This window comes from Anopheles coluzzii, chromosome 2 (assembly GCF_943734685.1).
Source record: "Anopheles coluzzii chromosome 2, AcolN3, whole genome shotgun sequence".
Lineage (NCBI taxonomy): Eukaryota > Metazoa > Arthropoda > Insecta > Diptera > Culicidae > Anopheles > Anopheles coluzzii.
Genome location: NC_064670.1, coordinates 19,616,220 through 19,629,889, shown reverse-complemented (window position 1 = coordinate 19,629,889; position 13,670 = coordinate 19,616,220). Strand labels below are relative to the sequence as shown.

Below are 13,670 nucleotides of genomic sequence, written 5' to 3'. Positions count from 1 at the left end.
TCATCACACTTGTTATCACGATGGGGATTGATGGAAGAGAGCAAAGCAACAGAACAACAAACAAATAAAAGGTCGTTGTAGCATCTGGTACGGTAAGCGATTGTTTTCGCACATGTTATCAGAATGGTTATCATCTGTGGTCAAGAAACGTGATTGAAACCAATAGCCTATTCGATTATGCAACTAATTTCAATGATCTATTTCGATTCGTTTTAGGAAGAGGTTTCGCTGTAGAGATTGCAGAGTGATGTAACGTTTGAATCACTGTAATATCTTTATCACTGATAAGTAATGCACTTTATGTGAATCAACGAGGAAAAGTAACGACCCTGAATTGTTGACTACTCAACGCTTTTGTTTGTAGCATTATCTGAGAGTTATTTGCGTACAAGTTTCATGTTTCCACATTTTGTAAATAACAGATCATTTCTCAGGGTGAAGCTGTCCAATGATTAGTGTAGCAACATACCCGTCTCGTTGGCTGAATTTGCCAGACCTTATGGCTAGCTCTAATGAGATGACGACTAATTGATTGATTAATTTATTTATTTCTTTATTTGATTAATAATTTGTTGGCCTCTAGGGTTTTACAAATGTGTTCTTGTAACTCTTTATCACGAAGACGAGAGCGGAACTGGGAAACTGAGACGTTGAAGTCGAATAGGTGATACGAGTCGTTAAATGCAGAAAGAGCGCGCAAGAAAGGGTCATTGTGGCCATGACGAGTTTGGCGGGAAGGAATAAAGAACGGGTGTCTTTCACGAAGGCGACGTGAAGGGGCATAGATAGAAATCGAAATATTCCAAGATGATCTTTTGTGACAGTAACTCTGTTAAGCATAGTCCTCAAATGCTGTACTTATTAATAATAACTGTTAACGTACAGCATTTAAATCAATTGGTAGCAGGGGAAGGTCCTTTGGGTAGTAGGGAAGGTACACATTTTAGGCTTAATCGAGAATGTCTTATGAAGCATCAACATATGTAACTAGAATACAAATGTTTCATTGCAGTAAATACAGCAGACACATGGCCGCTAAGCTAAATCTGCAATATCAATCCATGCCTGTCTCCAAACATAAGCTTTTGTCTGTGAGCTACCCAATGTTGCTGCCTGCAGTTGAATTTACAATAGTTCTTCTTCTATAGCACAACAACCGTGGTCGGTAAAGGCTTTCCTGTAGCTACTAGTAGGCTTGGCTTTCAGTGACTTATTGATTTACCCAATGCCGGATAGTCAGTCCTGCGTATGGGGGGCTCGGTCCATTCGGGGCTTAAACCCATGACGGGCATGTTGTTAAGTCGTATAAGTTGACGACTACACCACAAGACCGGACCCCAAAAATAGTTCATCTAGACTTGTACAACTACAGTGGAGGCTCGTTTATGTAGGTACCTTTTATCCGGTTATCCGTTTATTCGTGCTGTTGCGAAATGACAGTTCAATACAAAGGTGACAATGCGTGCTGAAGAGGATATTTGAAGAAGAAAAAAAATCCGTTATAATAGCACAATGCCATCACAAAAATGCTATAATTCATGGCAAATTTAAAATATTTTTATTGTAAAAACATAAACTGGCTATTTTAATCGAAACATAAGATAAATTATAAAAAAAAGTTAAGTAATTTATGATTTACTATATACAGTGGAGCGCCGTTTATCCGGGTACCTTTTATCCGGCTTTCCGTTTATCCGTGCTGTTGAGAAATGACAGTTCAATCAAGGTGTTATAAATGACAAGGTGAAGTTGTTCAGAGCAAAATGACATTTCTCGACTTGACATTTCTCTTCCGGGGGCTCCGGTATGAAAATCGGGGAGGGCTGGTGCGGGGTCAAGGATAATGTATTTAGAAGGTTGATTTTTATCGCTTTTGCTGGGCGACATTGTGGGGGACATCTGTCACTCTCTGCATACAAATTTCATTACTCCGCACCAGCCCTCCCCGATATTTATACCGGAGCCCCCGGAAGAGATATGTCAAGTCGAGAAATGTCATTTTGCTCTGAACAACTTCACCTTGTCATTTATAACACCTTGGTGCGGGGTAATGAAATTTGTATGCAGAGAGTGACAGATGTCCCCCACAATGTCGCCCAGCAAAAGCGATCAAAATCAACCTTCTAAATACATTATCCTTGAGTTCAATACAAAAGTGATATTGGGTTATGAGGAGAATATTTGAAAAAGCGGTTATAAGAGCATATTGTCATAACAAAAAACACTATAATTCATGGCAAATTTTAGAAATTCTCTTTCGAAAAACATGAAGTTAATAAAAAACTGGGTTATTTTTATCAAAAAATAAGAAAAATTTCCAAAAAATAACCAGGAATTGGTGATAAAATATATCATTTGACTCATTATCCGTGTTATTCGCTTATCCGGGCGAAGCTAAGTCCCGAGAAGCCCGAATAAACGGCGCTCTACTGTACTTTGACTCATTATCTGTGTTGTTCGAGCATCCGAACGAGATCGAGTCCTGATGAGCCCGGATAAACGGCGCTCCTGACTGTATTTGACGTAAAAAAAAAGAAATTAAAAAAGTGCGTCATTTGATTTGACGTTTTGTGAAATTAAATGTGTTTATGCACAAATACATTACAGCATCTAATAAACCATGCAAATGCGTGTGGCAAATCATCATTTTACGTCTTTTGTTACGTCGTTTGCATAAACAATCAATCAATTATCCCAGCGCACAAATTAATTGCAAATCACAAATCAGTTTAAAACTAAGATTCCCTAAGGATAAAGTGTTGGTATTTAATGATCTTAAAGACCAAAAGTTGATCATTTTAAAGCAATTTTATTCGGAGGGAAAATTACTGTTGCAAACCAGCTATCACAAAGCTTTTCTAGCTACTTTTAAAAGTGTCCAATCCAACTCAAGCAATTTGACAGGCGGATTGCTATCAATATTTCGACTCTTTCCAACCGATCGCACACCAAAGTATGGCAGTACAGTTGTTCTTGTTAACAATAATAATAATGCTCTAGAAGTTTAGTAGAAATTGAACTTCTACCCAAAACACACTCATTCCCATATCGAAGCAATTGGCGATGGTACGGGCCAATAAAGTTCCAAAAAACAATAAAATGGCAGCAATAGAAAAATAAATACACCAATTATTGAACCGACGGGAAAAAAAAACTTTATCCCAAAGTAAGCAAAAGCGATCGAATGCCTGTTTCAATTCGTTGCAAAAAGTTTGCCCTGCAAACAATTGCAAACAATGCGGCACTGGATACAGCGGGCGCACGCAAATTACCCAATGCCGTAGCATGCCGTGCATTGTATCATTGGCATAGTCGTTCTAGCTAACATTTCCCATTTTTTACGGTGAGCAAAAATTGCCCAAATGGTTCGATTACACACGGCAAATGGGTAGATTTATAGCTAAGCTTTTGAGAGGAGGGGACGTTGCTGTACTTAGTGGGAAGATGATTTTTTCTGTCTTTTTCTCATCTCCAAACGCTGGCTCCGATTACGCGCTCGCACCGGCAGATCGAGCAGATTCGGAAAATCATTTGTGAAAAGCACGAAAAAAATCACGAACAAATGGAAAACGAAACCGACTTTTACCGAATGCGATTTAAGCGACATCAATAATGTATGTATGCGCCAACCAACCGCGTTGCGTTTCGCCCTGAGATTGTGGTCGAACAAGCGGCTCCATACCATGTGGCGAATGAGGCGAAAAAGTTTCGGCAAGTAATTTGCAACTTAAAACAAACAAAAAACGGACCCACACAATGACTCTCAATTTGGAAAAAAAACAATCAAAAATAGAGCAAAAAAATATTATCACTTATAGAAAAAGGCATTTATTTGTCGGGAGGAATAATAAATGTGAGCGTGAGTACGAATTATCAAAGCGAACTTGGTGGGAGAGGAGGGGAGGAGTGGAGGGGAGGGGAAAGGAGGCTGGATTGGGAAAAATCACGCACATCTCTCCCCCTCCCCCGTCCCATTGGGTGGGCGGAAGTGGTGAACATTGGTGGTAGAAAAATGACGGGAAAAAACACACACACACACACACACACACCAGAGCGGAAACGTTATACGCGCGGGACAGCGTTGTGTGTTCCGGGTGGGTGTGTGTGTTTTTTTTTGTTTGGGACAAATCTGCACACACACACACACACACACACACAAAGGGACGATCAAAAAGACGCAAATTAATTTCCTCCTACATAAACCATCATCATTTTCCATCGGACGGCCGTCCCACCAAACATCGCCGGAAGGACGGAAGGATGAAAACCGCACCGCATCCTCTTCCTTCGCATCGCACAAAAAAAAAAAAACGGCACAGCAAAAATAATAACAACAGTTGAACTTTCTGGCCATTGTCACAAGGGACGCTTGGTAGAGGCGCACCGTTTTTCTTATTGTTTTTCGTTGTATGCAAATATTATTCCTGTGTGTGTTGTTGTTGTTGTTGCTGTATCACTGTCATTGTTGTTTGCCAATTGTTCCTCTCCACCCCCTCCCCCTCTCCCCGCTCTCCTGTCCTTGCCCCGTTTCGGACGGACGGCCACGCGGGGCAATGAGTTGCCCCCATGTTGCCCGAATGTAGTGTGTGTGTGTGAGTGTGACATTTATTTTAATTTTCTTTTCATCGCAATGTAATTGTTTCGCGGATCGTGCGGTACCACACCCCCCCCCCCTCCCCTCACTTGATGAAATGAAAAATGTATCGGTAATTGTCGTACGCTTTTCCAACGGAAACGTATGGTTTAATTAAAAATACAAAAAAAAAAAAAATACAAACAAACCCCAAACAACGCAATGTTCATTATTTTTCATTACCATTATTCAATTAAATTTATGTGTTTACAAATAATTAAATCCTTCACCGAAAGCCGTTGTTCGGCCGTCTTGGTTGGGCCTTGTGCTGGCACGTTTCAGTCCCTCTCACCCCCCGCCACAGGGATCAGGGATTTATCGGTGACCGCCTGGCCGCGCCTTACCGTACCAGCGTGTCAGCGCCCGGCGTACGTCCGCCATCCCGATACCGTACTGACCGTACTCATTCAGCGCACACACCACAATCTGCACCAGCTCGAGCGAAACGTTCGTCCGGACGGTGCTGTTCACACGCACGCTGATGCTGATAATGTCACCGATGATGCTGTCCCGGATGCTGATCGGTCCGGTCACCGCCTGTCCACCGTACCGACCGCCGACCAGCTCCTCGGCACTGTCCCCGAACAGGAGCAGCTGCGATAGTGGGTCTTCTTGCTCGGCTGGCGCCACCCGCCCGACGATGGCGCCCAGTACGGCCAGCCCGACCAGCAGGGCCGCGCGATGTTTCATTGTGTTTCAAAAACTTTCCCGCTCACTCCTCACCCGTGCGTCCGTTGCACCGTTGCACCTGTGATTGATTCACCTGCTCCGGCTGTACTGAAGTGGACGTGGCTGTCCGGGGAACCGTTTTGACAGCTAAACAGGGGCAAGGAACCGTTTTCGGGGTCGGTTGATCCCGCTGTCGGCAATCAAATCACGCCCCGAGCGGCGATCCAGATTAGATAGCCGTGAAGTGTAGCGCCCTCCGAACGTGAATGTTCACCAATCAATCGGGCTGCAAAACGAATTGATTAGCTATCGCGAGGGCGGCATCACCGTTTGACTGTTTAAATTAGCACCCACCACGTGGCGGCGCCATCTGTAGCCTCGACAGTGCGCAGCAAGCTTCTCAAGATGAAGGATCGAAGTGCTACAACTATCCTCATTACCGTATCGTTCGTCGTCGCCGCCCTGCTGGTGGCAGCGAATGTACCGAGCGCGACCGGGTCCCCATTGCCCGGGTTGGGCGGCATGCCCGCGGACTTTGCCGGCCTGGGGCACGGGTTCGGCGCACAAATTAGCAACATCATCAAGGGCAACACGTACGACCAGTTCGAGCGAGTGATGCGGAAGCTTTCCAAGTCCGGCCGCAAGTCCAGCTCGGAGTCTGGGGACGTTTCTAGCGCCGAGAGCGACAGTTTGTTCGGCATCGGTGGGTCCCAGTTCGGGCAGCTGTTGGAGATGCTGCAGCAGCAAATGGCCCGCCAGCAGGGACAGGACGCGGGCGAGCAGCCTGGTAATGCGGTCCCGTTTGCTGCCATTGATAATAGTGTCGATTAATAAAATGGTTAAAAGTTCAAAAAAGATTCGTGTTCGTCGTAACTCATTCGCTTTCTTTCTTCACCCGCTGTAACGATCACGCTATCACATCGGGCGGCCATTTCTTCACTGTGCTCATGAGACATCCATCTCGGGGCGTCAGGTTGTGCGGAAAACCGCACACCAAACATTGTTTGACAAATGTGCAGCTGGAGATGTACGGCTGCAACTGCACCGAAGCTCTTCCCCTTCCCGAAAAGTGTACTTGCTCTACTACCAAGCGATTTGAGTGATTTTGCGACGGTAAAACATTGTGGCACATGAAATATGAAACGCTGGACCGCAAAGCTATTCCGTTTCATTTGCAGTAATGCTGGAAACGATTGGTTTGCAAATATTACAAGATGGCTCGTGGCTGTTTGTTTTCGGAGTGAGAAATGGTGAAGCATTACATCACTAACGTGGGCGCACCAGTGCCAGCAGTTCCTTAGCGATAGAAGGGGCTGTAACAAATGACGGTGGCATGGGTCTGCCGACGTTACCAATTTCAACCAAATTAGCGGAAGCGAACGGATTCGATAGCAAAGTATAGCAATCGTTTGTACAATTAATAATGTTTTAATGTTTATTTATTATTTACGCTCTCGGCGTTTCATCAGTTTTCACTGGCAACGATCTTGTTTATGGTTGACGGTCGACGATGTGCTTCTGGACCAGCTGCTCCACATGCTGGCGCCACAGTTGCTCCTTTTGCTCCTTGGTCATGCCGGGCGCATTGTAACCGTCCGGTTTGGTCTTCACGAGCGACTGCACCAACTGCTGGTAGGGCATGGCATCAGGCAGTCCCGTTGTTGGCAAAGTGCCGGTGGTAGTGATGGTAGTGGAACTTAATTCTTCGCTGAGTTCTTCGCTAGTTTCTTCGCTAGTTTCTTCACTGGTTTCTTCACTAGTTTCTTCGCTGGTTTCTTCGCTGGTTTCTTCGCTGGTTTCTTCGCTGGTTTCTTCACTAGTCTCCTCGCTAGTCTCCTCGCTAGTCTCCTCGCTAGTTTCCTCGCTAGTCTCCTCGCTAGTCTCCTCACTAGTTTCTTCGCTGGTCTCCTCACTAGTCTCCTCACTAGTCTCCTCACTGGTGCCCTCAGACGAGGAGGATGACGATTCGGAGGACGATCCCCGGCAAACGTTCACGTTCACATCCCGCAGCTCCAGCAGCAGCTCGGCAATCACATTCACCAGCTCCACGTTGATCTCGCTCTTGATATCGACGTCGGCATCCACGTTAACCTTCACGATGTCCCCGATGTTGTTGTTGCTCATCGATATCGGTCCCGCTGTGACCGCACCGAGCAGCGCCACCAAACCGAGCAGTGGTAGGAAATGCTTCATATTTTTCTTTTTTTTGTTGTTGTTGCTGTTCCTTTTGAGACAAAACTTTGCCAAAAACTTCGACACAACTTAGGCAAGTGTAATGGTGCCAATCGGTTGCTGGCAAATGCTTTTATACAGGTGGGAGTCGATACTGTCGATACAAGGGACACGCTGAGTGGGTATGGATACTTACTAACCACGAAGCGATAAACACGGTAAAGATTTAGTTTTATTATTATTTTTTTCTGCTTAGTATAAGGTCAGATTTAAGCCACAATCAAAACGGGCGGTACGATAAGAGACGTTGTTAATAGGGCTTACATTAAGCGGTAATCTTTTAACCGTATGAACAACATTGATTGAACTGATCGTGCTTGATAAGACGGTTTCGGTAGGTTTTTAATGAGAGGCGGTTATTGATTTATTTCGTTGCAGCGAACAACACGCAAGAGTATTTTTTGATATATCCTCTTCTGCTTCTTTGGTGTAACCGACCTATGGTCTATGCATGTCGGCCTGTGCAGACTTTTTAGATTTATCAAGTACCTCCCTGCATGGATAGACAAGACTATGCTATGGAGGGATAGTTAGGATGGGAATCGATCCCGTCCGACATGGCAGCAATATATTGGAGCAAGCTTGGAGAATTTCTACGTTCCTATTTCCTTTAGAATTCATGTTCCTAACATAAGGTTTATGTAGGGTTATGATCTGATACACTAAATTAACATAGGAAACTATTTCGTAATGTAAAAACGACGCATTAAAAATTGAGTCCAATTCTTCAAAATTTCCTTGAATCATGTGCACTGTGCGTTATTGGTGTACTTGCTGAAATGTAAAGTGCACGATGTTCAACCAGCTGTGATCATTCAGGTCTTATGATCTCGAAAATGAGGGAACTTTTTATGCCACGAATCTTAAAAACCAGTTTTCTGGGAGTACTGCTTAGTCACAACAGAATAGAATTATGAGTCTTGGATAGCAATGTGCATATACAATATCTGCAACAGAATCTTCTCACTGGTGGCACTGTTCATCCCTCCTATGTAAAAGAATGTAGAAGGAGCGACTTATGGTGTTTGATCCGAGATGTAGCTGACTGTTTGAGCACTGGATCTGCTATCTATGGGGTACTCAATGCCACGTACACGAATTTTTGCAATTGAAATGATACTCACCCTCATCCAGTTCTGACATCCACTATACAAGTGATGGTGTTGTACCTTTTAAATCATTATCCTGCACCTGCAAATCCGAAATGACACACTTTCTAAATAAAACCAACCAAACGAATGAAATAAAAAATGCTTTAATTCCTCAATCACCCCCGTCGCCCACTCAAGCAATCGCCTCATTTACATTGGTTGCATGTTGTACTATGTCCAGCTCAGCTCCCAGTCCAAACCGAGTTGTTGCATTACGGATCACCTTTCAGCCACATCAAGATTAAAGATGTTTGATGGAAACAAAATAGCTTAGCATGAAAGCTTATGTTGTGTTTTGTTTTTGTACACCCCCCCCCCCCTCACCGAATGATCGATTGTAGTGCCATAGGGCGAGATGTGGGCACTGTATGTGTGGGGTATAATTTATGAAACCGTCAACCCATTGCTCGTCGAGCTTCGCCGCCCGGCCGCCCGCTTGCCAGTGGTTTCGTAGTGTGACAGTGGGAAAATAAATTAATTTTTAAGGAATATGAATGTGCGGCGTAAGCGAGAAACGCCCTTATTCGGTGTTGCAATTTAGTGGGGCTGAGGTGGCAGGAAAGTCAACCAACAGCACCGTAAGGCAGGTGTAGTTTTGCATGTATTTATTGCGCTGCTACAATATTCTGACATGCGACACATGGCCATATACACAGAAGAAATAACAGAACAAAAAGCGGACTTTGCACTGCAGCTTTTTGTGAGTGAAATCTTTCGAGAAAGGTATTTAAAACGGTCGTTCTTTTTCGTGCTACACATGGCCCTGCTTAGGGTACGGTATCATGTTCTCCTTTCTTCGTATTGGCTTTCAGTAGCCACGTGCTAAGGCCGGGCTTGTCCACGCTTGAAGGATATCGAGGACGGACTAGCCTACGGGATCAGGATTCTTTTACCGAGGAAAATGGAATCGAGAATGGGAGTTGCAGAGCGCGACAACACGACAGTCGGATGGGAGGGCATGTACGGCCCGCGGGCAAGGGCAGCATGTGTCACATCCAAACATATATCAACTCGGTGGAACTCAATTGAAACCAACTGTGCCAGTCAGTTGGTGCAGCGAAACCAAACCTCGTGGCTGTTCCTTGCACATAGGAGCATGGTGGAAACTCCCACCCCACCAAACAAACAAAAAAAACCCATATGGGTGGCAAAAAAAAGTATCCCAGCAAATGATAAACGACGGCCACGGGGTGGGACCGGGGGGAATGGGGCACATGAATCACCCCTAATGCCCCCGGTGCGGTGTGGAGAGTAATGGTAATCGTGAAAGCGTTTGGACATTTATACAGTTTTTATTCCGCCGACGGACTCGTGGGCCTCGTGTTGGCATACGGTCGCGTCCGGGGTGGTCGTCACATCGTCACAGCTTTGCAGCGATTATGTACGGTTTACGGACGGAATCACATCAACGTCAAATGCCAAGACATTTAAGAGGCAGCGAAACGGGCGCACCACGACAGTTATGATACGCGAAAAGTATAAAAAAAATACTTGCGATGGAAACTGGCGGTGCCATACCAGATTGGCTAGCTATGGCCTGAATACGGCTGCTAGTATGGTTTGGTCCGTAGCAAAGAAAGGTTTGACACGCACCTATCGCTCAGGAAGTTTGATGGTGGGCAACTAAGAATAATAGTATCTAAAAGTAAAAATCTTATGAGGAAGTCAGAACATGGCTGTATGATTTTGTAACTGAACACATGTGAGGACCGACATTTCGTCACATTTGAGCGGACAAGGTTGTCAAAGTGCTTTGGGTTAAATTAAGTGAAATGATTTTCTTCTCAGGGAACACCTCAACAACAATTGGAGTGGTTTGCTGGGAGGCAAAAGAAACCTATCGGTCCTTTGTCTCTGTAAAAATAAATAAACAACATGTCTTTTTTTCCAAAAAACTCAGACCAATGGTCCTCTTTGCATACGATGTTTTAATTCGTGGAAGCATTTGGTCGATTGGCTGCTGTTACTGTTAATGCATTCTGGATAAAAATGTCCCTCCTAGTCTGTTGCTCAACTTCCATGTTTGGCCTTTCTCTGGAATTACCTTGCAACAATTTTCTTGAGCGTTTCGTACTAAACTGGACAACAACATAAGGTGATCGTAATACTGGTTTACATTTGAGGTCTATTATACTTTCTTGAAATAGAAATGAAAGATTGTTCCCAAGGTATACTTGTCATGCGGATCGTGGAGTCTTCGCGTAGCTCGGGTGTTTGCGAAAGTAAAGTTTTACGATTTTTAAGTGTAAGTTAGATGTAAGTTGGTAGGTTAAAATAAATTGGTGCAGTAAATAATGCTTTACAATAAATTAGCAATCTATTTGTTTTCTTTCATTTAAGTTAAATAAAATTCATTGCAAAAGTGTTGTATTTGAAAATTGTTCTGTTACTATTGATCGTATCGGAACAATTTGTTCCATAAATTGTCGAGCTTGGGTATCCGTGTGGGACAGGGAAACATGCAAAAATGTTTTATTCATTCTTTATATTTCCGTTTTTCGCGTATGATAAATATACCTATAGTGGTGTAATGAACGGAGTGTTGATTCATATAAAATGTATGAAATTCTCAACAAAGGGCAATTGAACAACGATTCATCTTCCCAAACACAACAAATATTAACATTAATCACAAGTTTTTTTTTGTATAATACTACATTGTACCAACAAAGTAATGTTAATGAAACTGATTTGTGGAAACTTGTTTCCATTCCTCAGTGTAGAATACTGTAAAAATATGAAATTTCGTCATCATTCGATCGTCAGAAATGTAAAAATTTGATTGGTGGAAATATTGAATGTTGCATTAGTATTAACGACTGCATTTAATCCAGTTCTGGAAAGGCGTAATTGAAACAGAGGCTTATTTTACACTAATCTAGATATGCGAATTTTTGCGAATTATGGCCTGTTTTTTCATGATATCTTAACAATAACCATTATAGTATAATAGCTCAGTTCTGTGCTGGCGCAGTGGAAAACAATTGAAAAACAAAACCAAAACGTTACGAATTAGATTAAACCAAGTGCAACTCAAAGTAGTTATGAAAAAAAAAACTAAAAATTAATTATTTTGTTTAGTAGTCATTTACAGCAATAGTAAAAACACGAGTTCCCTTATGAAATCCTAACGATCCCGAGATAATGTTGTCACATTGAACAAAACAAATAGTGGTTTCGACCGCTGGGGAAGCATCATTTAACCTTGAAATCTTTTGTAAAAGACCAGAAAACTTTTTGTACTACCATATATTAGATTATACTTGATGATTTCTAAATTACCGTATATACCACAACAACTCTTGGCACTGCCACCGATATAACTATTTACTCCATTTACTCAAATTTTTTGTTCGGCTTAATTCAACGAATAAAAAAGCGGACATCTGTTTGTTTCTCCGTGAGACGTTGTCTAGCACTTGGGTTAGCAATTGAGCCACTAAAATCCCTTTTAACCCCTTGGTAATGCATATTAAAAAATAAAATAATTGAATCAATGGACATTTGAAATCCGTTGGATGGCATTAAGCCAAACATCATCCCTTCTGTAGTTTTTTGCGTATTTTTTGCGCATGATGTTACAAAGTATTAAATGGTGATAAAGCTCGAAAGTTTCTGAACCACATCATCATTCAGAAGGGTAATCGTGTTTAGCCTGCTAGGGTTACAGGCAAACAAGGAATGGTTACGTTGTTATCATTTTTTTCCAGATGTTCTTGGATTGCTGCAGGCTTGCCATAGAGCTATTTGGGTAAACCTTCACCATTAGTTCGTTCATTTCTCACATTGTGGTGGGCGACTGAGTTTTTACACCGTTGTATCAAGCACAAACCAAAATGCAACGGTTAATGCACACAAGCAATCCATACTGATCGTAATCCCAGCGCGTCTATCGTCAACCGTTAGCTAGTTAATGAAGTGGTAAATTGTTTCATCAAAGTGAAAGGCTTACAATGCCAACCTCAATAATCGCAAAAAAACAACAACCTCACGCGAAACGACTCAACAAACAGCTCCACAGCTACGACATTCACAAGAAACGCTCGATACACCATGCCTTCGATACAATTTGTCTACCAAATGGGACTTTATTATCGTGATATTGTGTAGTTTACTTTTGCATTAAACGGGTTAAAAGCACGTCCTGCCCGGGCGAATGGACCGTCCTTACCGTCGCACACCTTGCCAAGTCGACCCAAACGCTTCGCTACGTACTGTGCAGTGTGCGCGGAAGAAAGTGTCCCTTCGCTCCGTGCGCGGACCAACGCCCGCCGGAATGTGGGGGAAAATCTTTAACCCCCCCCTCCCCCGATTGCACCAAAGATGGAGCCAATGTTCGCGCCATAAAGTACGGCGTGCAGATAACGAATGTAGTGCCAGTACACCAGTGCCAGGGTGCACAAAAGAACTGGAACGCGGATAATGTATGCAAACCCCGTACCCGGCCGTTGTCCGGTTTCGTGTTCGGTTCGTGTTCGATTTGGTCATAGAACGAACACGCGCGCATATTACGGTGCAAGGGCTTGGCTGGGGAAGCTGCTTCGGCAGCGGGTATGCAAACCGTTTCCTTTCCTTTTTTTTCACGATCCGGTGAACATCTTGGAGCCATTTCCTTCGCTTGTTTTCCTTTTGGACTCGTTTGCCGTTTTTTTCTTCCCTTTGTTCCGTTGCTGTTTCATCATGGGGGGTGGGGGAAAGTTTGCCGGTACACACACACACACCCTGAAGGATCGAAACTTCAGAATGTTTTATTGTAATTGTGTTCCGGTTTGCACCGGTCGTTTTGTACCCCGGCTATTGGGCAACGGAATTGGCCGACGGAAGCGGTAAAGTGGAGCGGGGGTAAAGGGGTTCGATGGGGCGTCCGGCAGAACAATTGTGTTTGCATTTCGGTTTGGTTGCTGTCAGCGACGGTCCGATGCCGATTTTTCGATTCCAGCTTTGCTCCACATGCCGCCCCTGTTCTCGGAGCTCACAAACGTATT

General features: G+C 43.6%; 1 protein-coding gene across 1 annotated transcript; it reads right to left on the bottom strand.

Annotated features, from left to right (window-relative positions):
* Positions 1-6,793: 6,793 nt before the first annotated feature.
* LOC120952121 (uncharacterized) lies at positions 6,794-7,495 on the bottom strand. Its single transcript, XM_040371267.2, has one exon. The coding sequence runs from the start codon at positions 7,493-7,495 to the stop codon at positions 6,794-6,796; it is 702 nt and encodes a 233-aa protein (XP_040227201.2).
* Positions 7,496-13,670: the final 6,175 nt, after the last annotated feature.